We start from the raw sequence: 23,960 nt of genomic DNA, 5'->3' as shown, positions 1-23,960 counted from the left end.
AGCTCAGGGAAGTATCCAGGGCCTGGCCACTTAGGCCCTGAGCACTGCTGGGACCTCGACTTTCTCGGGGAGGAAGACAGGAGCAACGATGGCTGGCTTCTCTGTCTGGCGTGGGCTGGTACCAGAGCCACAGGGGTGTTGGTTAGGAGGCCGCTGTGGCAACCAGGCTGGGAGCCCTGGAAGGGGCCAGCAGGGTCAGAGTCTGGACAGGATTTGGAGACAGCAGATGGGAATTGCTCACAGAATGGGTTTGCCTGGGGGCTCTTTCTTCATCCTCCAGGTGTCCTGCGACAGATGAACCATTTGTAACCCCCACCCTCTGTACCCCAGCCGTGGGTCAGGTGCCCCATTATTCACACACGCTCCTGACCCCTCATTGCCAGGAGCTAGCATGGTTGTCATTAAGCAGTCACCTGTGGCCCTATGTCCAAGTTCCGCCTGTGCTCTGGCCCTCAGGGTCAAGGTAGCAGGGGCCTGGCCTATGCTGACCACACTGAGCATCCTGGCCAGCCCCTCCTTTCTTACCTCCAGGGCTTGGACTAGGGACTGTCTGTTCCCCAGGCTCAGTGATGCTGTTATTCTGGAGGGGCAAGTGCTTCCCAGGGAAGTGTGGGAGGAGGGAACAGGCTCTTACAGGAGAAGCAGGGTAGGCACTGCTGGGACAGACCTCTCCTCATTCCACGGAGGCATCACATGGGGAACAGGAGAAGGACAGAGGCCTCACTTGGGGAGTAGGAGAATGTGACAAGACCCTCTCCGGACCCAGCACCTGGCCAGAGGCTGTGAGTGCCTGTGCTCGGTGCTGAGGGGACTCCAGAGGGTCCTTGGCCACTGCACTCTGGGGGAGCCGCTCCAGGGTCTTTTCCCTGATGGTCCATCCCCCGCCGCGATGCAGGTGACCAGCCAAGATAAGGCTCCAGCTGTAATCCGCAAGGCCATGGACAAACACAACCTGGAGGAGGAGGAGCCGGAGGACTATGAGCTGCTGCAGATTCTCTCAGATGACCGGAGTAAGTCAGAAGACCAGAGGGCGATGGCAGAGGGGGCAGGTCCACACCACTCCCCAGCCCCAGGTTGGAAGCCTTTGGCCCCAGAAAATTCACCAGCAGAGTGTGGATAGACACTGTGGACAGGGCAGCCCTGGCTGCCCCCATTGTTTGCTTGCTGCCCCCAGCGACCACTGGACCTCCCCAGTGTGTGCCCTTCCCTAGGCGTGAACAGGCAGTTCAAAGCTCACATCAGTGAGGAGCAAAGAGAAAAGGCATTTTCACTGGGACAGGTTAGCCACGTGGCCCACTGGAAGGGACGCTTTCTGGCTAAGACAAGAAAATGTGCTCTACAAAGAATGGTGACAGCTGTGGACCAAAGTGTCAAGTGTTAAAATCCATGAGTGTGTGATTCTAAAAGCAGAACAGGCTACTAGGAGGCCAACTCAGTATTCTAGAAACTGGGAAAATGTCAAGAACCAGTGCAGGCTCAGAGTGGGGTATCCTGGGCCTGGAGACGCTGGGCAAGCTCCTTAAGCCCTCTGTGCTTGTCTTCTCATCCCCCAAATGGAAATGAAAGTAGCCAGTGTGTTCATCATATATATAAAAATCTATATGTATGTATATATGTGTATATATATGCATGTATATGTGTGTATATATATGCATGTATATGTGTATATATATGCATGTATATATAAAGCATCTATGTGCACCATAAAAGTTAACTATAAATACTATCATCGCTGTTTTCTTTCCAGTGAGCTGAACACCACCCCCCACCATTAGCCCAGACAGTAAGCAATGACTCCTATGATCCCTAGAAGTTATAGTCTAAATCCTCTGGCAGCTTCTTGCACCATTTCGGTTAGGTGGGCAGGGTAGGCGGGACCCCCATCTTACAGAAAAGGAAGACTGAGGCCTAGAGAGGTTAAAGATGACGAAAAGCCACACGATGTCGGCAGGAGCACAAATCGAGCCCAGCTCTGGTTTATAGCAGGCTGTGGGCCAGAGGAGATGGTGGGAAATGGAGCCAAAAGGAAGTGCTTGCCGGGTGCCAGGGTTCAAGGAGTACAGGCCTCCCTGGAACGGGCGCCAGAGCCCTGGGGCAGGCCTGTCCTTTCCTGGTCCTTGGATCCCTTGTCCTGAGTAGGGCAGGATTCTGGGAGGTGACCTGGATTCTAGAAAGCCTGTTCCAGGTGGGCAGCCAGCACTGCAGTATGGGCAGGAGGGGGTGACCCTCTGCCAGCTCAGGCCAAGCTGGGGGGTTCTGGAGTCAGTCGCTGTTTAAACAAGAGTCATCAGGTTTTGTGAGGACCTCAGCAGAGTCTGTCCTCAGGCAGGAGTCATTGAGAGGGGTCCTTGGAGTCCTGGAGCTGTATTGGAGGGGATCTGAGGTCTGTGGCTCAAGACAGTCCTTGTATGGGCTCTCAAGCAGTAGGGGTATCCTGCAGGGCCCCCAGGAGCATCACTGATCACCCCTCTGCCCCTCCCCACTAGAGCTGAAGATCCCTGAAAACGCCAACGTCTTCTATGCCATGAACTCTACTGCCAATTACGACTTTGTCCTGAAGAAGCGGACCTTCACCAAGGGAGTGAAGGCCAAGCCTGGAGCCAGCTCAACCCTCCCTCGCATGAAGCAGAAAGGACTCAAGATTGCCAAGGGCATCTTCTGAGGGCATCCTCCCCGGGTCTGGCTGGCTGGTAGCCAAGCACTTATGGACCAGAGTGGCCCAGGCCAGCTGGGCACCTTCCTCCCACCTGCCAGCCCAGGGTACCCCAGACTCCAGTTTCATCCTGAACCTCTCCCGCTGCTGGGATTGACGCCTGCCATTGGTCAGGCTGACCTGGCCTCCCGTGGACCACTCGCTGCCTTAGGTGCCTTCTGCTCTCTGGAACCAGAGGACTAGCTGACTTTTGCCAAGGAGCAGTGCCAACGGGCATGGCATGGTGCCCTGCCTGCCCCCGGGCGCCACCTCTGTACACTTCCCTGACACCTTCCCAGGTGTGGGTCACTGCCACCTGTGCCCATGGGCACCCCAGAGCACCCACTCGCCCACCGTGACCACTGCAGTTCTCTCATGCCCACGGGCACTGGCCTGTGACCTTCGCAGGGGTCCCGGCCCCTCCCACCACTCTAGCCTTTCTCAGGCTGCACCAAAGATTCCATCATCAGGGCCAACTGAGAGTGAGGGGGTCTCACCTACCGCTTACCCCAGCCCTCCCCCGGGAACAGAGAGAGAAACCCTCTTCATGGACCAGACTCTGCACCCGGTGAGTGAGGACAGTCCCAGCTGAGTCCCATCGATGTTGAATCTCATGCCACTGCAAGTGCCATTCACCACTGCGTCCTGGGCTTTACGAGACCATGTAAGATGGGGGTTAGTGAGGAAGGAGGATTTGGGGTGGGGGTGGGGTGATTGAATATTTGTATAAAAAGCAAAAAGAAAAAAAAATGTTTACTGATTGGGGAGGGGCAATATTTATTTGTTGTAAATAGCAAATGCTAGACTTGAATATTATATTAAAATCCTGTTTCTACTATAGCCTGGTCATTGCAATTTTGTTCTTTCATTACCTGTCTTAATTAAAATGAGATAGAGACTCTCACATTCTGTGTTTAAATAAGGACCCTTGCAGGGTTATCCAGTTATTTTATGCACAGGAAAAGCCAGCCACTCTTCTCAGCACACTGAAGGAAACACAGAAGTTTACCTTTCATACAGCAGATGTTCATTTCGGCACCATTAAACTGGGAAATGTGCTGAGACAGCCCTCAGAACTCCTGGGACTAGAGTTTGGAGGTACTTTCACAAGGCATAGCAAGAATTTCTGAAATTTAGCTGTCTTTAAAAGTAACATTTGTGGCCAGGCGTAGTGGCTCATGCCTGTAATCCCAGCACTTTGGGAGGCCAAGGCAGGTGGATCATGAGGTCAGGAGATCGAGACCATCCTGGCTAACATGGTGAAACCCCATCTCTACTAAAAATAAAAAAAATTAGCCAGGCGTGGTGCCAGGCACCTTTAATCCCAGCTATTCGGGAGGCTGACGCAAGAGAATCGCTTGAACCTGGGAGGCGGAGGTTGCAGGGAGCCGAGATCACGCCACTGCCCTCCAGCCCGGGCAACAGTGTGAGACTCTGTCTCAAAAAATAATAATAATAAAGTAACATTTGTGACAAAAGATGGCAGAGTAGGAGGCCCCAGGGTTCAGTTTCCGCACAGAAACAACGATTAAGCTGGAAAAAAGAAAACTATCAGAGTAAACTGTTTTGGGACTCTGGAACCTGGTCGGACATAGTCACCAGGGGAACACTTGGTGAAGGGAGATGCTGCTGAACTCCAGCAGTTAACGGGATCTCCATCAAGTCACAGGCTGACCAAGAGACAACAGAACAGAAACTTCGTGACTATACACAACAAGGAATACAAATATAAGCCTGGCAAAAATACAAATATAAGCCTAACAACTATAAGCCTGGAAAAGTCACTATGGACACAGAAGACTGCATCCTTCAATAAGCAAAAAAGCAATTCCTGAGGAGGGAGACAATCTGATTTCCAGAGTCACTGCATTATAATACTCAATGTTCAGTTCTCAAAAAATTACAAAGAAACAAAAATATGGCTCATTCACAGGGGAAAAGAGGATTTAACAAAAACTATCCTTGAGGAAGCTCAGACATTAAAATTACTAGTTAGAGACATTAAATCATTTGTCCTAAATATGCTTGATGAGCTAAAGGAAACCATAGAAAATAATGTATGAGCAAATGGGTGATTAGCAATAAAGGGATAGAAATTATAAAAACCAACCAGAAGTTCCAGAGCTGAAAAGTATAACTGAGAAGAAAAATGTACTAGAGAGATTCAACAGCAGATTTAAGCAGGCAGAAGAAAGAATCAGTGTACTGGAAGATAAGGCAATAGAGATTATTCTGTCTAGGGAACAGAAAGAAAAAGGAAGAAAAATGAACAGAACTAGAGGTTCTTGTGGGACACCATTAAATGTACCAACATTTAATGAGAGTTCAGAAAAGGCAGAGATTATTTGAATAATGGTCCAGAAGTCCCAAATTTGATGAAAGACATAAATCTCCATATCCAAGAAGCTCAATGAGTTTCAAACAGGATAAACTCAGATCCATACCCAAATTTATTAGTCAAATTGTCAAAAGACAGAAAATCTTGAAAGCAGCAAGAAGAGATTCATCATATACAAGAGATCCTCAGGATTAACAGCTGATTTCTCATCAGAAACCATGGAGTCTAGAAGGTAATAGGATGACATATTTAAAGTGCTGAAAGAAGGCTGAGCATGGTGGCTCACACCTGTAATCCCAGCACTTTGGGAGGCTGAGGTGGACAGATCATCTGAAGTCAGGAGTTCGAGACCAACCTGGCCAACATGGTGAAACCTTGTCTCTACTAAAAATACAAAAATTAGCCAGGCATGGTGGCACATACCTATAGTCCCAACTATTTGGAGGCTGAGCCAGGAGAATCGCTTGAACCCGGGAGACGGAGGTTGCAGTGAGCCAAGATCGCACCACTGCACTCCAGCCTGAGCGACAGGGCAAGACTCCGTCTCAAAAAATATTCTGAAAATAAAGTGCTGAAAGAAGAAGCAAAACATCCTTTAAGGATGAAGGAGAAATTAAGACATTCTCAGATAAAAGTTAAGGGAGTTTTATTAGTAGACCTGCCCTACAATAAATGGTAAAGGGAGTCCTTCCAGCTAAAATAAACACTAGACAGTAACTTGAAGCCATATGAAAAACTAAAGAACACTGGTAGAGATAACTAACAGGTAGTTAGCAAAGCCAGTGTTATTTCACTTTGGATTTGTGTAACTCATCCTTTTTTCTTATGATTTAAAGGTAAAATTCATAAAGCTATAAATCCACATTAATGGAAACAATGTATAAAGATATAATCTGTGACTGACGGAAGATGTGTAATAGCAGTGTATACTACTTAAATTCAATTGGTATTATTGAAATTAGATTGTTATATTTTAAGATGTTACTTGTAATACCAAAAGTAACCAGTAAGAAAATAACTAAAAAGTATATAGGAAAACAAAGAAAGGATCAAAATTGTACAAAAATAAATCCGTAAAAAGCAGTAGTGGAGGAATTGAGGAATGAAAATCATAAGACATACAGAAAACAAACAGCTAAATGGCAGAAGTAAAGGTTTTCTCATTAATTACTATAAATATAAATGGGTTAAATTCTCCAATTAAAAAGCAGAGATTGGGCCAGATGCAGTGGCTTACACCTGTAATCCCAGCACTTTGGGAGGCTGAGGTTGGAGATGGCTTGAGCCCTGGAGTTTGAGACCAGCATGGGCAACATGGTGAGATTCTATCTCTACAGAAAAATTTTAAAATTAGCCAGGCATGGTGATGTGCATCTGTGGTCCCAGCTCTCAAGAGGCTGATGTGGGAAGATCGCTTAAGCCCGGGAGGTCAAGGCTGTAGTGAGCTGTGATCCTGCCAATGCACTCCAGCCTGGACAACAGAGCAAGAGCAAGACCCTGTCCCAGGAAAAAAAAAAAAAAAAAAAGATGGGCAGAATGGATTTTTTAGAACTTTGTCTATCTATATGCTGTACAGGCTTTTTTTTTTTTTTTTGAGATGGAGTTTCACTCTTCACCCACGCTGGAGTGAAGTGGCACAATCTTGGCTCACTGCAACCTCCGCCCCCTGGGTTCAAGCAATTCTCCTGCCTCAGTCTCCCAAGTAACTGGGATTATGGGCACCTATCACACCCAGCTAATTTTTGTATTTTTAGTAGAGACAGGGTTTTGCCACGTTGGCCAGGCTGGTCTCAAACTCCTGACTTCAGGTGACCTGTCCGCCTTGGCCTCCCAAAGTGCTAGGATTACAGGTGTGAGCCACTATGCCCAGCCTGTAGAGACAAATTTTATTTTATTTTGAGGTAGAATCTCACTCTGTCGCTTAGGCTGGAGTGCAGTGATGCAATCTCAGCTCACTGCAACCTCCACCTCCCAGGTTCAAGCAATTGTCCTGCCTCAGCCTCCTGAGTAGCTGGGATTACAGGTGTCTACCACCACACCTGGTTAATTTTTTGTGTGTTTTTGGTAGAGACAGGGTTTTACCATGTTGGCCAGGCTGGTTTTGAACTCCTGACCTCAAGTGACCCACCCGCTTTGGCCTCCCAAAGTGCTAGGATTACAGGCGTGAGCCACTGCACCCGGCTGAGACAAATTTTGAATACAAAGATACAAAAAGGTTGGAAGTAAAATGTTGGAAAAAGTTATTCCATGAAAATAGTATATTTTAACAATGGCTATAGTATTATCAGACAAAATAGATTTTAAGTCAAAACTGTAACAAGACAAGGTCAGTATACACTGACAAAAGCTTCAACTTATCAAGATACAACAATTGTATACATACTCACACTTAAAACACCCAAAATGTATGAAGCAAAAATTGATATAATTAAATGAGAAATACACAATTGGAGATTTCAATACCTCATTTCCAATAATGGATAAGAACAACCAAACAGAAGATCTATAAGGAAAGAAGATTTCAGCAACTCTATAAACCAATTATACTGAGCAGACATATACACAACACACAAACCAGCAACAACAGACTACACATTATTGTCAAGTGTACATGGAACATTTTCCAGGATAGACCATATGTTAGGCCATAAAGTAAGTCTTAATTTTTTTTTTTTTAAGACGGAGTTTTGCTCTTGTTGCCCAGGCTGGAGTGCAGTGGTGCAGTCTTGGCTCACTGCAACCTCCACCTCCCAGGTTCAAGCGCTTCTCCTGCCTCAGCCTCCTGAGTAGGTGGGGTTACAGCACCCGCCGCCACACCCGACTGATTTTTGTATTTTTAGTAGAAATGGAGTTTTACCATGTTAAGCAGGTTGGTCTCGAACTCCTGACCTCAGGTGATCTCCCTGCCTCGGCTTCCCAAAGTGCTGGGATTACAGGCATGAGCCACCGCACCCAGCAATAAATTTTTAAAACGAAATTATACAAAGTATCATTCCAATTACAATAGGATAAAATTATAAATCCATAGCAGAAGAAAAACTGGAACACTCAGGAATATGTGGAAGTTAACGCACTCTCTTCTTTTCCACATGAGATGGGTAACGTGCCGACGTAACAGGGTTTGAGGGTGACACATCTCGCACATGTGCATGAACACCCAATCATCATGTTCATCAACTACAAAAGGATCTTAACTCTTCCCCTCCCCGACTCCAGACAAAGTCTTGCTCCATTGCCCAGGCTGGGGTGCCATGGCATGATCTCAGCTCACTGCAACCTCCACCTCCAAGGTTCAAGCAATTCTCCTCTCTCAGCCTCCTGAGTAGCTAGGATTACAGGTGTGCACCACCACACCTGGTTAATTTTTATGTGTTTTTTAATAGAGATGGGGTTTCACCATGTTGGCCAGCCTGGTCTTGAACTCCTGACCTCATGATCCACCTGCCTCGGCCTCCCAAAGTGCTGGGATTCCAGGCGTAAGCCACCGCGCCCGGCCTTAACACACCCTTAAACAACCAATGGGTCTGAAAAGAAGTCACAAGGGAAATTAGAAGACACCTTGAGACAATGAAAACAAGAACACAACATACCAAAACTTACAGCATGCAGTGAAATCGAAAGCAGTGCTTGGGGGAAATTTATAGCTGTAAATAACTACATTAAAAAAGCAGAAAGATCTCAAATCAATAATTTATCTGCACACATTAAGGAATTAGAAAAAGAGCGAACTAAACCCAAAGCTAGCAGAATGAAGGAAATAATAAAGATTACAGCAGAGATAAACAAAATAGAGAATAGAAAAATAGAGAAAATCAGCAAAACCAAAAACTGGTTATTTCTAAAGAACAAAATTGACAATACTTTAGATGAACAAAGAAGAGACAAGACTCAAATTACTAAAATTTGGAATGAAAGTGGGAACATTCCTACCAACTTTACAGAAATAAAAAGGATGAGAAGATAATGCTTTATAAGAGAATGCACCATTGCATGCCAGCAACATACAGTGGAATATTATTCCGTCATAAAAAGGCCAGGTGCAATGGCTCATGCCTGTAATCCCAGCACTTTGGGAGGCCAAGGTGGGTGGATCACTTGAGGTCAGAAGTTCAAGACCAGTCTGACCAACATGGTAAAACCCCATCTCTACTAAAAATACAAAATTAGCCGGGTACGGTGGTGAGCACCTGTAATCCCAGCTACTTGGGAAGCTGAGGCAGCAGTATTGCTTAAACCCGGGAGGCAGAGGTTGCATTGAGCCAAGACTGTGCCACTACACTCCAGCCTGGGCAACAAGAGGGAAACTCTGCTTCTTTAAAAAAAAAAAAAAAAAAAGGTATGGTGTGCCCACACATGCTACAACATGGATGAACTTTGAAAACATTACAATTCCACTTATGAGAAATATCTCCAATAGGCAAATTCATGGAGACAGAAAGGATAGAGGTTACGGGGTTAGAGGGAGGGGAAATGAGGAGTTAGCTAATGGATATAGAGCTTCTATTTGGGGTGATGAAAAAATTATGGAAATAGAGAGTGGTGATGGTTGCCCAACAGTGAATCGAACTAATGTCACTCAATTCTACTCTTAAAAACAGTTAAATTAGCATCAGTTTTGTTATATATGTTTTACCACAGTTAAAAAAAAAATAGTATCTGTAAGGACCATTTCCTAGCCCAGGTTGGTGGCTGCCTTTCTACAGCTTTAGGGGAAGAGGAGCATTTTCTGCTTGTCTTGCTGAGGTTTCTGTTGCCCACCAATTAGGAACTTGTGGATTTCAAGGTCTAACCCTGGAATTTAGTCAGCACTAAGAAAAATTATAAACAGATAAAATGTACAATATGGAAAGTGGGGGAAAAAGCTAAAGGAAGAGTGTTAGCCAGTGCACGGGCAGGACTTTGCCCCCTCACCTCAGTCCTCTCTAGAGGCCCGTGGTCCACCCTTTTTCTTAGACGGGAATCCTTGTTCCTAACCACAGATTTCCATTGCCTGTGCGTTTTCTCTCTGGGGAAAGACTTGTGATGCTGTGTTAGGGCTACAGTGGGCCTCATTCCATAAGCATTCCTGCCCACAGTGCCCACGTCACAAGGCCATGGTGAGGTCAGGCTCATCAAGTGCTCAGTGCAGTGCCTGGGCTTGGACCCGGAAGAGGTGGGGGTGGTCCCGACTCTGCCCCAACAACTCTGCCAGAGCCATTGGGCACCCCCAAGGGGCCCACCACCCAGCACCTGTCACCCAGCACCCCTGGCATCTTCTGCTTTCTACCTAGCACCCTTGGCATCCTCTAGCGTCTACCCGTGAACCAGGACGCCAGCATTCCTACAACTCCTTGTGTGATTGATGTCATCCAGAAACACCTTGGAAAGCCCCATCCCCTGTGCCCTGCACACTGTGGCCACTCGTCCTGCTGGAGCCTCATGAACGGCCAGTGAGTGCTGATTGCCAGGATAAGGGTGCTGATTCCTGCCAGCAAAAGACCTCCATACTCTCCCCTGATGGCCAAGGTGAAGCACAGGTCCGTGTGGTGCTGAGGTCCAGTCTCAGGTGATCACCAATTTACAGTCAGTCGTGTTGTTACTGACCCATCCTAAAGGGGTAGCTGGGCCCTGAGCCTTTAGAGCTCGCAGCCCCCTGAGGTGACTGTATTCTTTGTCCACAGTCTAGGATTTGGTTATGTCCTGGCTGGGGGTGGGTGTGTTAAACATGCAACACAGGAGTTGGGGTGGGGGGAAGAGGAAGGCCACTGAGACTGAGGATCCACAAGCACAGAAGGCCACAGCCTTACAATGAAGTGCTGAAACATGTCCCCTGTGACGGTAAACATGCGCTGGCCCGAGCTCACCCCAGTGCCCTTCCAGGCTTCCTGGGACTGGGAGCCAGCAGGACCCCAGATGGCCTCCAGCCTGTCAGTATTTTCAACTGCATCATCTGGAGTCTGTAATGGCAAGAGCCAGATGGATTGCAGGTGACTCGGAGCTGTCTCCTCCCTCTCGACAGCTGCAGGCATCACCCAGACACACTGCAGGGCTCACCTGTGCCATGGAGGCTTTTAAAGTAGATTTTCTGTTGCTTATAACAGAATACCTAAAACCGGGTAATTTATAAAGAAAAAGAATTTCTCACAGTTATGAAGGCTGAGAAGTCCGAAGTTGAGGTGTTATAGGATGGAAGGTCCTGACTGAGTTGTCCAGGTTCTTGGTGTATTGAACAAAGAAGTGAACAAAACTCACAAAGTAACAAAAGAATGAAACAATGACAGACAAAACAGGCCAGTCGCAGTGGCTCACGCCCGTAATCCCAGCACTTTGGGAGGCCGAGGTACCTGAGACCAGCCTTGCCAACATGGTGAAACCCCGTCTCTACTAAAAATACAAAAAAATTAGCTGGGCGTGATGGCGGGTACCTGTAATCCCAGCTACTTGGGAGGCAGAGGCAGGAGAATCGCTTGAACCCAGGAGGCGGAGTTTGGAGTGAGCCCAGACTGTGCCATTGCACTCTAGCCTGGGCAACGAGAGTGAAACTCTACCAAAAAAAAAAAGAAAAAAAAAAAAGACAGAGCAGCAAAAAAACAGCTTACCAAAGTCACAGATTGATTGAAGCGAACGTACAACCCACAGGGTGGGAGCGGGCCCCAGCAAACGGCTCAAGGACCTCCCAATTGCAATGCTCCTCAGGGTTTTTATAAAGAACACCCCAGACGCCCTTTAGAGGCCTCCAATTGGTTACACCCTGTGAAGGATTAGCCTGGGACCAATCAGAGGCTGAAGTGGAGGATTGGCCCAGGGTCAATCAGAGGTTGAAGTGGAAGCTCCTGACTTGTTATCACAGCAGTGAGGATGTGGCCTGTGTGCTCCCCAATCCTGCCTAGAACGGGCTGCACCTGCTGTTCTCTGGCTTATGAGAACAGGCTGCACCTGCTGTCCCTTTGCTTATGCCCCAACCCTTGGCTTCCCTAATTCCCTTTCCTCCTGCCTCAGAGAGGCTGCAGCAGGTGAGGGCCTTCTTGCTGGTGGGGACTCTGGTGTCCCGAGACGGTACTGGCATCACGTGGTGAGGATGCTGAGCCCGCTCACATGCTAGCTCAAGTCTCTCTTCCTCTTACAAAGCCACCAGTTACCCTCCCATGATAACCCACTAACGCAGGAATCCATGAATGGATGAATCCATCTACGGGGACAGGGCCTCATGCTCCAGTCACCTCTTAAAGGCAGCACCTGTCAATACTGCCACGTTGGGGATTAAATTTCAGCATGAGTTTTGGCGGGGACAAGCATTCAAACCGAAGCAGAGGGATGGCGGGTGCAGCCCAGAGGTAGAACACGCTTGGATCCCCACAGCCCATCCCTTCTGACATGGCTTGGCCATCCAGGGGTGTGATTTTCTGAATGACAGACATGACTGTGCTTTCTCTCAACAAGAGACAGGTGCCAGTCCCGAGGGCTGGGAAGAGGCACTAGGGTCCCAGGGGTTTCTCCCACAGTGCTGGAAGTGCCTGCAGCTGACTGCACAGGTAGAAACACAATAATCCCTGTGGGTACCAGTGTGGCCAAGGAAGGGACACATCATTGTATCCTCGGGCTTCCGTTGCCCAAGAGAACAGGGACAGTCACTGGGAGAGGCCCACATTGCCGGGCAGCTCCATCTCACTCAGTCTTTGACAGGGAGTCCCCTTTTTACACCAGAGACCCCTTGACCAACCCAGGAAGCCCAGGGTGGCCAAAGTGGTCACAGCCAGCCAGGGTGTCCCCTGCTTCTCCAGGGGACAGGGTTCGTCCCGGCTCAGCTCTGCTGCATGAGGCCACAGGACTTGTCGGCCCTGAGCCTTATCCTCCCACCTGTAGGCTGGAGGGGCAGAGAGAGTGGCTAGCTGGTCCTTGAGTGCTGCTGCCCTCCACCACGGAGCCCCCCAGGCAAAGTTGCTCAGGATTCCAGAATTTTCTCTCATCTAAGCCCCACCCTGCCCCCACAGTGCCTGTTTAGAAGGTAGGTGAGGAGCGGGCAAGAAGGCCCCCAACGTTGCTCCAAGCACTGGCTTTGGAGTCAGGGACCTGGGTTCAAATCCTTGCTGTGAGTGACCTTGGGCACGTGATGCCCTGTCAGGGCCTCATTTTCCTCTAAATATCTATAAACGTCTAAAAGGAGGGTGTACACCATACCCACCTCACAAGGCCATGGTGAGGTCGGGCTGGTCAAGTGCTCAGTGATGTGCCTGGGCTTGGACCCAGCAGAGGCAGGAGTACTCCTGACTCTGCCTTCTGCCCTCTGCCCCCTGCCCCGTCAACTCTGCCAGAGCCATTGGGCACCCCCCAGAGGCCCACCACCCAGCGCCTACTGCCCAGCACCCTCCCCATCCTCTGCTCCCAACCTTCTGGTGTGATGTGTTATTCTTTCTTCCACTTGCATCCGGCTGGAGGAGCAGAATCCGTTTCTTTTCCCAGGCGGGTTCCTCAGACCCCAGTTAGAACACAGACTTCACTCCCTGCACCCAGAGGATGTGGGTGTGGCTGGGATCCCCTAGTCCAGAGGCAGCCACAGCCTGCCAGACCCCAGCTCCCTCTCTGACTGCAGCTGCCACCAGCCCCTCCCACCATCTGGGACAGAATCTAGCCCCTGGGAGCCAGCAGCCTGGTTCCATTCAGGGAAGGGCAGGCTCTGGAGTGACCTGTGCCTGACTCCCACTCCTGGGCCTGCCAATCAACTTGCCTGGGCCCACCTCCTCCACTCGAAAGTGAGGATGGCACCATTAACACCCCGGAGCCTGGGGATTGTGCCAGCTGATGGGGTCACAGGTTGGGCCCCCACCTGGTGCTGTAAGGGTAACTGAGGTCCACTCCTTCCTGCAGCTTAGCCTTGAGAGCAAAGACGCCAGACAGGGGAATGAGGTTTTATTCAGGAAGAGCTCAAGATGGGAGGGGAGCCCCTGGGGTCGCACCCTCTCGGCCTCTTGAGACCAAGGCTGATGGGATGCTAGAAACTAATGACTGCAGGCATCTGAGCTTCCTTGGGAGTCATCTGTGGGGGACACAGGGGTGGCCTCAGAGTCACCCGAGGTGGGCACGGGGGCAGCCTCAGAGTCACCCGTAGCAGGGATGGGGGCAGCCTCAGAGTCACCCGAGGTGGGCACGGGCCTCAGAGTCACCCGTAGGGGGTATGGGGGAGGCCTCAGAGTCACCTGAGGGGGTCACGGGGGCAGCCTCAGAGTCACTTGTGAGGGGCACAGGGGCATCCTGAGAGTCACCCGTTGCAGGGATGGGGGCAGACTCGGAGTTGCCTGTCGGGGGAGACGGGAGTGGCCTCGGAGTCCCCTGTGGAGGGCATGGAAGTGGCCTCCTGGTCGGTCACTGTGGGCAGCGCCAGATAGGTGAGGGTCCAGTAGCGCAGGAAGTTGGTTCTCAGGCTCCGCTTCATGGAGCTGCTGCCCATCTTCTTGGTGATCTCCAGGTAGCTGCCGTTTTCCGTAGTGTAGGGTTCCCAGTGTGTGGGCACAGCCGAGTGGCCCATGTTGGGGTCCCTGCAGAGTGAGAAGAGGCTGTGCAGGGGCTGGGGACTCCCAGGGGGCTGAAGCCCTGCTCTGCACCTGCATGCCTGAGCCATCCCCGCCCTCTGAGCTGGCCCTGGGCACCATGCCCCTCACTGCATACTGGGCACTGGCTGTGCAAGTGCACGGGCTTGGGGCTCTGCCAGTAACTCTCATCCTCAAACACACATGGATTCCGATGCAGGGGGAGGTTAAGTGACTTGCCCAAAGTCCCTCCACTGGCAAGTGAGGGAACAAGGCCTCGTGGTGGGAGGCCCTTCTCGGCCGTGGCCCTCCGCCCTGCACTCAACCCACGCCTTACCCTGTTTTGGCAAAGTTGGTCCAGTAGGCGATCATGGCCTTAGAGACTGTCCTGTCTTGGGGCCGGTAGCCCGTGGGGGTGGCGAAGGGCTTCCCAAAAACGTACTGAATGTCATCTGCATGGTCGGCCCCCACCCATTTGGGGTAGACGGGCATCTGAGAGGGATGGGAAAACAGGTAGGTGTAGGTTTTGGCACTCCTAGAGGGGAGAGACCACCCAAGTAGGCAGGGTGCTCACTGGGGACCGATCAGCCCAGAGACCGGACTTGGAGGGAGGTCCCGGGCAGTGGGCAGGGAAGTGTCTGGGGAATTCACATGAAGAGATGGGGCTTCTTACACCCAGGGAAGGGAAAGCTGAGAACCAAATTCATGGATTCACGGGTTCTGCAATTTCAGCTGAATTTATACTTCACCTCCACGAAACACTGTGAGGCACCTTCCTTCTAGAATTCAGTATCAAGAAATATTTTGCTCTCCAAGTGAATGTGCATTCTTCAATTAGATTGGACAAGGTATAGGCCCTCAACTGTTTCCCTTTTTGCCTTGACTGAAAGGAGGCTCACAGCTAAACGTACTGCTTAGTTGCTGCAAAGCTTTCATCCTAGACTTCTAGGTATACTTTTATCTTCCTATCTTTTTCAGATTACTAATTTATTTTTAATTTTTATTATATATTTATTTACTTATTTATTGGAGACACAGTCTCACTCTGTTGCCCCTGCTGGAGTGCAGTGGCGTAATCTCTGCTCACTGCAACCCCCACCTCCTGGGTTCAACTGATTCTGCTGCCTCAGCCTCCTGAGTAGCTGGGATTATAGGTGTGCACCACCATGCCTGGATAATTTTTGTATTTTTGGTAGAGATGGGGTTTTGCCATGTTGGCCAGACTAGTCTCAAACTCCTGACCTCAAGTGATCCTCCCACCTTGACCTCCCAATGTGCCGCAATTACAAGGGCAAGCCACTGCACTCGGCCTTATTTTTCCTTATAATTGGCTATTATTACATGAGGGTCTTTAATGAGGCCTTGGGCTGAAATTATTTTGTAAGGTGGCAAAGTTGAGGCCCATAAGAGTCAGTGGATAGAAACTATTGTCCAGTGTTCTCTCAGTGCACACAGCATGGGGGATGGAAGGTAGCTCAAGAACTCTCCAGTGGGAAGGACCACGGGGTGCAGGGCTGAGCAGGGCAGAGGATCATAGGGTTTGCAAACCCCCTGTAGGCTGGGAGGTAAAAAGAGGCCCTCAAGTCTTGCCAGGCCTCAGCAAAGTGGATCAGGCAGGCACAGGTGGGGACTCAAGCACCACTTTCCCAGACAACCCAGACACCTGAGAGCCACCCACAGCGAGGCCTCAGCTAGAAGGTGCAGCACCCCAGGAAGGTCCCCAGGAGCCACCCGCTGCCCAGATCCTCACTTGGCATTGGCTCTGTGCTGGGCCAGGGCAATCTCGGTGGGCACCAGGAAGAGGACATCGGTCTCAAGGTCCACCACAGTCTTCTTCTTATTCTCCTGGGATGGGTCCTGGGCCCAGGACTCAGTGTAGACATCAAAGGTCGTCTTGGCACCTCTGAGCCCCTTGGTGAATGTGAACTCACTGACTAGCTTGTAGAAGTCCTCCCTGGGGGAATCAAGTAGGCACTGACACTCAGCCTGTGCCAACAGGAGGGTGTGTGCATACTCACCCCAACTGGTGCTAACTTCCTCATTCCCAATCCTCTACTCAGTGCCTTCCTCCTCCAGGCTGGCCCCCTTGCCAGTGCCTTCCCGGCAGCCCTCCCGCACGGGTCGCCCCGAGTCCTGTGCCCCCTGCTTACTCCGTGACTTTCTTGTTGCCCTTGTTGATGGCAGGCACGTCGATGCTGGCGAAGATGTGGCCGTCCATGTTGTTGGTGCCTCCTATATAGTCGATGTCGGCGGTGTTGGCGTACAGGTTGATGGGGTCATTGGGGATGAAGTCTCCATCAATGACAGGGACAAAGCCCAGATAGTGTATTATGGAATCTGGGTGGGAGAGCCAGCAGGTTAGCAGGTTCTTGTACCTTCCAGTTTCCCCTGAGCCACCCCTTGCCTCTCAGGGCTGGAATTGGCTATGCCCTCCCTTTTCTGATCTATGGACCCTTGGGGCAGGGTTGATTCTGCACCATCAGGGGCATCCTGTGCCCTGTAGGACGTTTAGAGCATCCCCGGCCTCGACCCACGAGGTGCCAGGAGCACCCCCTCCGCAGCCGTGACAATCACAAATGTCTCCAGGCCCTTCCACACCTCCCCAGGCTGAGAGCCACTGTCTAGGGCCAGATCTGTCCTCTTCAGCGGCAGCCCCTCCCTCTCCTCTCTCTCTTTGCTGGGCCTGAATCAGGAAGGAGGAAACTTAGAAGCCACTGAGGGAACTGATGGAGAAGGAGCTCCCTCTCTCAGGGCTGGGTTCCAGTCCATTAGCCGAAAGTGGTGCGAGGTCTGCATTGTACTCCAGACCCCTGGACGGGCCCCTAGAGGACCCAGTGGCTGCTGAGGCAGGCGGGACCCGGCTGTCACTGGGCCCAGCACAGCAGGCTTTGCTTCCAGCGGGGCCATGCAGCTTGCTTTGTTTGGGCTTGTCCAGCCTGAGGGCCTCAGGGTGGGGAAATGGGGAGGGGTCGTGATGACCTGCCGAAGGCCTCTCAGCACCCCAAGAAGAGCTCGCCCAAGAAGAAGGTGCCCTCTCCTTTGAGTCAGGAGCCCAGGACCACTGCCCAAACCTCCAGGTCCCAGGGCCAGGGAGTGTGCAGAGCAGGCAGCAGAGGTGGAGAGAGGAGTCCCCAGGGCCTGAGACACAGCAGGCAGCAGAACAGCATGGTTGGGATCTGGGGTCCCCTGTGTGACTCCTGCTGGGGGCAGGGACTGGGCCGGGCACCGACACCGGCTTCCTGTGGGGCTTGGGGTTTCTGTGGCTTCTCCTTCACAGGCAGAGAGGGTGGAATTTATGGATGCCTCGAGAGAGCTCCTGCCTGCCGCCTCTCTTTCTGGAGGGACCCGGACCCGGGTGTGGAGTAGCCCGGCTTTCAGGCTCCTGCACAGGAATAGGAGGCAGCAGCTGTGCCATGCTGGGCAAACTGCCTGCCTGCTTCTCTCCACCCGTCTGCCTGCTCTCCACACTCCCTGCCCCTGGGCCCGTTTCCCCTTCTGTAAAATGGGAACAGCGTTGCCATCAGAGAGGCTAGTAGGTGGGATCACCAGGATTGGCAAATGCAAATTTAAAAGGCCCAGTTACATTTCAGTTTCAGGTAAACAGTGAATTGTTTTTTGGTATATGTTTCATTTTTTCCTTTTTCTTTTTTATTTTTTGAGACAGAGTTTTACTCTGTCGCCCAGGCTGGAGTGTGGTGACATGATCTTGGCCCACCGGAAACTCCACCTCCCAGGTTCAAGTGAATGTCCTGCCTCAGCCTCCCGAGTAGCTGGGATTACAGGCACAGGCCACCCACCACGCCTGACTAATTTTTGTATTTTTAGTAGAGACGGGGTTTCACCATGTTGGCCAGGCTGGTCTCCAACTCCTGACCTCAAGTGATCCACCCACCTCGGCCTCCCAAAGTGCTGGGATTGCAGGTGTGAGCCACTGCGCCCGGCCCATATAAATTTGTTTCAAATATTGCATGGGACATACTTACACAGCAGTTCTTGGCAGTTTATCTGAAATTCAAATGGAATTGGGCATCCTGCATTCTACCTGGCACCTGTCCCCATAGAAATGAGCGTGAGTGCCCGGGATCTGCTGCGGGGCTGTGCTGGGCTCTTTCTCAGCCTGGCCCAAAGTTTCCAGATCTGATTGAGCGAGAGAGCAGCAGGACCTGCCCCTCTGCTGGGCTCTTACCTTCACGGCACTCGCCACTGCCCAGCAGCAGGTGAGGCCCAAGACAACCAGTTGCAGGCGCCCCATGGTGAGCATCAGCCTCTGGGTGGCCCTCCCTCTGGGCCTCCGGTATTTATGGAGCTGGATCCAAGGTCACATGCTTGTTCATGAGCTCTCAGGCACTCCCTCCCCTCTACCCACTCAGGTGCAGGGAGATCCAGTTTTCCCAAAAACCCACAGTGCACCTGTGCAGGTTACCACTTACCTGGGAGCAGAGGCAGGTGGCAAGGTGACAGGTGGTAAGGGGGATGGTGGGGCCGGGCAGGGTGCACAGTGCCCTGCCTTCTGGTTTGTTCACAGGGCTTGGTGTCACTATCAGAGAAAAGGGCATACTTTGTCTCCATGCCCTGCCTGTCCCCTAGGTCCCCAGAGGGGCTTCACAGGGCACCAAGCATGTGACTTCTGGGACAGAGAGGGTGACATGCTGTGGGCCCCCCACCCAAGTGGCTGACCTTATCTGTACGAGCTTTTTCTGAGGCCATGGAACAAGCAGTCCAAGCTGGGTGCGAATCCCAGAGCAGCACAAAGCAGTCTCATTCAAGGGTGGGGAGATGTCACCATCCAGCCTGATGCGTCCTGGGAGGGAGGACTAGAGGCTCAGGGGGTGTGGGTGGGGGGGTGTACGGAGGCATCTAGCCCAAACTTGTGGTCTTCCCTGAGGAAAGAAAGGACACAGCCAAGGCCCTGGGGCATGCCCAGGCAGAGTGACAGGAGAGAAAAGGAGGCCAGCGGGAGGGAAGGGAGAAGGTCGTGTGAGGTTGTGGAGGAAGAGGAGGCCACTCGTATTTTCTGTGAACAGGTATTACTCCTGGAGCCAGGAAAGGCTCTGAGAAGTGAAAGAACACCACGAACAAAGTCTTCAGATGGGGCCTGTAAGCTCAGCCAGTGTGAGGTCACCCTCACCAAGACGCTCGGTGCAGCTCCAGCCACCACACAGCCCTCTGCAGTGATGGGAACAGGGCAGGGGCAGCCAGAGCCTTCCCACCCAACAGCCCCCCAGGAGACACTGGAGCCTGTGCTTCCCACACCAGCTACACCCCCGTTCTGCCACCCCTGCGGCCGGTGCCAGGGACCGAGTGGACCTGCAGAGCCACGTCTGTCCCTCTGTCTGTCGACCACAGCCGGTGCCCAGCAATTCAGGAGGCCTAGTGGGCGAGGGAGGCTGGGGAAAGGCCGGGAGGGTGGGAGGAGGAGCTCGGCCACAGGAAATAAGGGGCCTGCAGGTGGCTGGGGTGCCCCAGAGCAAACACATTTGCCTCAGGCCTTTGCCTGGCTACTCTAGTTCTGAGAACCTGCTCTAAATAAAGGAGGTAATTCTGAACTGGGAGACATGCCCTTTGTGCTCCAGGATATTCACTGCAGTGTCATTTACAGTGGCTAAGGAGGAAAGCGGAGGGCAGAGGGGAGGCAGCAGGGAGAGGAAGGAGGTGGGGGAGAGGGCTGGGGCAGGGGAGAGGGAAAGGAAGGCCCCACTTTTGATATATATACATTTTTAGAGCAGATTTAGGTTCACAGCAAAATTAGAAGAAGGTTACAGAGATTTCCCGTGTGTCCTCGCCCCACCCCAGTCTCCCCCATTATCAACATCCCCCACCAGGGGGTACAGCTGTTATACTTTATGAACCTACATTGACATGTCATAATCACCCAGAGTCCACAGATTTAGGGGTTTTTTTTGTTTGTTTTGAGACAGGGTCTCACTATCACCCAGGCTAGAGGGCAGTGGCACAATAACAGCTCACTGCAGTCTTGAACTCCTGGGCTCAAGGGATCCTCCTGCTTTAGCCTCTCAAGTAGCTGGGATTACTGGCGCCCGCCATCACACCCGGCTAATTTTTGTATTTTTAGTAGAGAGGGAGTTTCACCATGTTGGCCAGGCTGGTCTCGAACTCCTGAGCTCAAGTGATCTGCCTGCCTCAGCCTCCCAAAGTGCTGGGATGACAGTTGTGAGCCACTGCGCCCAGCCCCTAACCTAGTTTTGGCCATGCTCTGAGCCCACATTCTTTGTGGAACCTCAAGATGGTATCTAAGCTCTGTACTCTGTTGAGAAGTTGGGTCTTCATTTCAAAGGCTCCCGTGTATACGCATTAAACAAATACGTATGCCTTTTCTCCTATGAGACAATCTGTCAGTGATTTTTCAGTGGTCCTTCAGAGGGAGAAGGGGAAAGCTCTCCCTTGGTCCCCACAGTATCATCCTGAATAGTTTGAATGCTCTAAAACCCCCCTGGGCTCCATTGATTCATTCCTTCCTCACTCAAATCCCTTGAAGCGGCTACATTGTCTGGTCTACATACCGGGGGTTTGTCGTCATGCACCAGGAAAATTTAGGACAGGGACAAACATGAGGACTTTAGGAGCGGAGGTTTAATAGACAGAAGAGAAGAAAAAGAGAAACATCTCTCTCTTCTCCAAGCATAAAGGACTGGTGGGCAGCAGACACACTGAATTTTATATTCAGGTTTGTCCTTGCCCAGCCCTGCCAGCCGACTGCAGGAGCAGGAGAACTAAGGAAGGAAAAAGGAAGCGGATGAAAGGCTTAAGAAAAAGGCGGATCTGTTGGCAGCAGCCCTTATAGAAAGAGAAAGTAGCCATGTGAGAGGACGTGGACGCAGATGTGGACGTGGAAGAGGTCAAGTTAGACAAGGATTTAAGAGCTGACCAAGGCTAGAAGAGGGATCAATGTGAGAGATGCAAAAAAAAAAAAAAAGAAAAAAAAAAAAAAAAGGGGGCACTGGAAGGATGAATGTCCAGAAGGCAATGAGGGAAATGGCCAGGGCCGTGAGACAAAGAGGCCATTGTCCAAGGGCTGCCGTACCTTAGAGGAACCAGATACTAATCTGATTGGGCTGGCAGGAGCTGAAGGATGTGAGGACTAGGACAGACCGGACTCCTTCTCACTGGGCCTCCAGGAGTCTGTGGTCACATTAGAAGTTGAAGGCAGCAGGATTCTGCTGTATCTGGATTCCAGATTTCTCACTGATGGCTGAGCTATTACATGAAGTTACAAAAAGAGGAGAAAAGGAACCCCTCCTCTGGGAAACAGAACAGGAGAAGGAGCCATGCCTTGTAAAAACTTCCTTATAGACTTTAACGAAATGCCCCGTGCCAGAAGCTATCGGTATATGCTAGTGTTTATTTGCATCTTTTTCAGGATAGGTTGAAGCTTTCCCCACCAGGACAGAAAAAGCACGACAAATGACTAAAGTACTGTTAAAAGATATTATCCCCAGGTTTGGACTGCCTCTATCTTTACAGTCAGACAATGGGCCGGCATTTGTAGCTGAAATAGTACGAGATTTAACAAGACTGTTAAAAATAAAATGGAAGTTACACACAGCCTATCGGCTGCATAGTTGAGGAAAAGTGGAACGCATGAAGTGGACACTCAAGCAGCTACTGAAGAAATATTGCCAGGAAACTCATCTGAGATAAGTTCACGTTTTGCCTACGGTCCTCCTCTGAGACAGGTGCACCCCCACCAAACAAACTGAGTATTTACCCTATGAGGTTTTGTTCAGTTGGCCAACCCCAAATCATAGGTCAAATTAAAGGTGATCTCCAGGAACTAGAGGAATTAACCTTAAGAAAGCAAATGCAGGCTTTAGGAATAGCCATGCAAGAGGTCCGTGGCTGGGTACAAGAAAGGATGCCTATAAGCCTGACAGACCCAGTACACCCCTTTAAATCTGGAGACTCTGTTTGGGTTAAAAAGTGGAATCCAACTTCTCTAGGACCCATATGGGATGGGCCCTATACTGTAATCTTGTCCACTCCTGTTGCTGTTAAAGTTGCAGGTGTTATGTCTTGGATCCACCACAGTCGGCTGAAACCGGCAGCTCAGGACAAGTGGACCAGCCAGCAGGACACAGATCATCCAACCCAGCTGATCCTGAGAAGACAACAAGCTGCTGCTGAGGACGACCGCCCTGCTCTGGTCACTCGTGAGGCTGACCAGTCAACGCACAGCTGAAGCTTAAGGAGACAAGCCCCGCTCTAGTCACACACCCGAAGCTGACTAGTCTACGCACGGCCGAAGCTTGAGGACTCGTCAAGCAAGTAAATGTGGTTAGAAATCTTAGGACTGGTAGTTTTCCTTATAATACTAACTGTTTTACTATTGTTCTGTTGCTGTGCTCACTCTCCTCCCCCAGGCAAGGCCCTCTTCTGTCCTTGCTGGATATGAATATGCTGTACATTGTTTTGCTGTTATTACCCCCCTTGACCATGTTAAAAGAAGTACCCTTAGAAAGGTGTCCCCATTGTACACACACTACAGGGTCAGGAAACAGTATAACTAGGACTCTATTATTCGATACTTATTAGGAGTGTACAGGGACTCACCTAGGAACTTGTACTTACAATCAGATCACCTATTCAATTTGTGACCCAGGAAATGGCCAGCCTTATATATGCTATGACCTTCTAAGTCTTTACCTAGGACTTGGTTTGAGGTTCATACTGAGTCAAAGAAAGGAAGTCTTATAAGTCAAACCCAAGCCTCTATCCCCCAAGGGGGGGCTATAGCTATATACTTTGATATTTGTCAGTTAACATCCATGAACCCAACCTATCTCACAATCTCTGGTCCTACAGGCTACTGTACAAACTGCCAGTACAAAATTGTATGTGCATACCCTGTTTGCCCCTCCAAGGCCCTAGCACTAGCTTGCTGGAACCGCACAACACAGTTCACTGACCGATCATCACTGAGGCTAAAGCCAATCTTGCTCATCAAAGCGCCAGCAAAACCGGACTGTAAGACAAGCACTTGCAATCCTGTAAATCTTACTATCTTAGAGCTGGATCTACCTATATGGACTACAGGTTACTCCATGGCATTACAAAGCAGCAGTCAAAAAGCTAAAGTAAATTTATATATCATAAAGAGGACTCAAACCAAGAAGTCATCCCAGCAGCAATTCCGAGTCTTTAAGTCATTCTATGAGCATATAAATCAAAAGTTGCTGAGCCTCCCCCTTTAGCCAAAAACCTATTTGCTCAGATGGCTGAAAACATTGCTGGCAGCCTAGGCATCTCCTCATGTTATGTTTGTGGAGGAAATAACATGGGAGACCAATGGCCTTGGGAAGCAAAAGACTTAATGCCTCAAGATAACTTTACTCTGACTGACTCTTCCCGCAAACTGACTCCCACAAGTTCAAGCGTCTGGCTCTTAAAAACTTCTATTATTGGGAAATAC

The 23,960-nt window shown here is 50.5% G+C and overlaps 2 protein-coding genes and 1 non-coding gene across 9 annotated transcripts in view; 1 reads left to right on the top strand and 2 right to left on the bottom strand.

Moving 5' to 3' along the window:
• RALGDS (ral guanine nucleotide dissociation stimulator) overlaps positions 1-3,530 on the top strand; it is a 51,350-nt gene extending 47,820 nt beyond the window's left edge. For all 7 annotated transcript variants that reach the window (XM_031014335.3, XM_055351443.2, XM_004048797.4 and 4 more), the window contains exons 17-18: positions 896-1,010; positions 2,487-3,530. In XM_031014335.3, the coding sequence (XP_030870195.3) occupies positions 896-1,010; positions 2,487-2,662 (291 nt within the window). In that variant the 3' untranslated portion in view covers positions 2,663-3,530. The remainder of the gene's footprint in view (positions 1-895; positions 1,011-2,486) is intronic.
• A 4,588-nt stretch (positions 3,531-8,118) lies between these two features.
• LOC115935914 (small nucleolar RNA U13) lies at positions 8,119-8,219 on the bottom strand. Its single transcript, XR_004071505.1, has one exon. It is a non-coding gene; the product is annotated as a small nucleolar RNA U13 (small nucleolar RNA).
• A 6,017-nt stretch (positions 8,220-14,236) lies between these two features.
• On the bottom strand, positions 14,237-18,807 carry LOC101125608 (bile salt-activated lipase-like). Its single transcript, XM_031014230.3, has 5 exons — positions 18,720-18,807; positions 16,684-16,870; positions 16,284-16,487; positions 14,871-15,068; positions 14,237-14,542 (listed from the first exon to the last, which is right to left on the bottom strand). Exons 2-5 carry the CDS (start codon positions 16,749-16,751, stop codon positions 14,266-14,268), a joined length of 747 nt encoding a protein of 248 aa, XP_030870090.3. The 5' UTR covers positions 16,752-16,870; positions 18,720-18,807; the 3' UTR covers positions 14,237-14,265.
• Between the last annotated feature and the right edge of the window lie 5,153 nt (positions 18,808-23,960).

The sequence above is a fragment of the Gorilla gorilla genome, chromosome 13 (genome assembly GCF_029281585.2).
Source record: "Gorilla gorilla gorilla isolate KB3781 chromosome 13, NHGRI_mGorGor1-v2.1_pri, whole genome shotgun sequence".
Taxonomy (NCBI): domain Eukaryota; kingdom Metazoa; phylum Chordata; class Mammalia; order Primates; family Hominidae; genus Gorilla; species Gorilla gorilla.
The sequence above is the reverse complement of the archived record's forward strand: the minus strand, read 5'-3'. Positions and strand labels throughout refer to the sequence as shown.